Source organism: Meleagris gallopavo, chromosome 15, assembly GCF_000146605.3.
Source record: "Meleagris gallopavo isolate NT-WF06-2002-E0010 breed Aviagen turkey brand Nicholas breeding stock chromosome 15, Turkey_5.1, whole genome shotgun sequence".
Lineage (NCBI taxonomy): Eukaryota > Metazoa > Chordata > Aves > Galliformes > Phasianidae > Meleagris > Meleagris gallopavo.
The window spans coordinates 65,293-65,851 of record NC_015025.2 but is presented as its reverse complement, the minus strand read 5'-3'; the positions used below and the strand labels follow the sequence as shown (position 1 = coordinate 65,851).

General features: G+C 70.5%; 1 protein-coding gene across 1 annotated transcript in view; it reads right to left on the bottom strand.

The window, feature by feature from the left end:
* Positions 1–180: 180 nt before the first annotated feature.
* The window catches only part of LOC100548001 (monocyte differentiation antigen CD14-like), a 2,040-nt gene continuing 1,661 nt past the window's right edge, over positions 181–559 (bottom strand). The window contains exon 2 of the mRNA XM_010718807.2: positions 181–398. Coding sequence (XP_010717109.1) covers positions 181–398 — 218 coding nt within the window. The remainder of the gene's footprint in view (positions 399–559) is intronic.

Genomic DNA, 559 nt, shown 5'->3' with positions numbered 1-559 from the left:
GGGCAGCTCCGGCACAGCGTTCCGTGCCCCGCGGCGCTTCCTCCACCTGCTGCCAAGATCCGAAAGCGCTGCCAAAAGCTCCGCGCCCGCTGCTCCCCCGCCTCCAGCTCAGCGCAGCGGCACCGCGGGTGCCTCCCAACCCCGCCGGCACTTTTCAGCTCCGTCCTGCCCCGCTTTGCTTTAGCGGCACCTCCCGCCCGCTCGGCGCAGCAGGCAGACAGCACCGCCCGTGCTGCGAGGCTCTCCGTCCCGGCCGCTTCCTGAGTGGGACGGGGCCGCCGTGCCATGGGAAGCAGCGGGCGAGCACTTCTGCTTCACGTGCCTCCGCCGAGGGCTGCCCCGACGTGCGAACCTCGCGGCGCTCTGCGCGCAGTTTGGCACCCGTGTGTGTGCCGCACCTCACGCGGGACGGGAACGGACACCGCACCGAGAGAAAGCTCGCTGAGCTTCATCTCTCCGCAGCACCATGGGAGCCCTGCGCTGTTTTCACTTCCATCCCACGACGCCCCTTCCCCGCTCACAGCAAAGCGCTAAGGGCGGCGAGGCGCAGAGCGGTGGC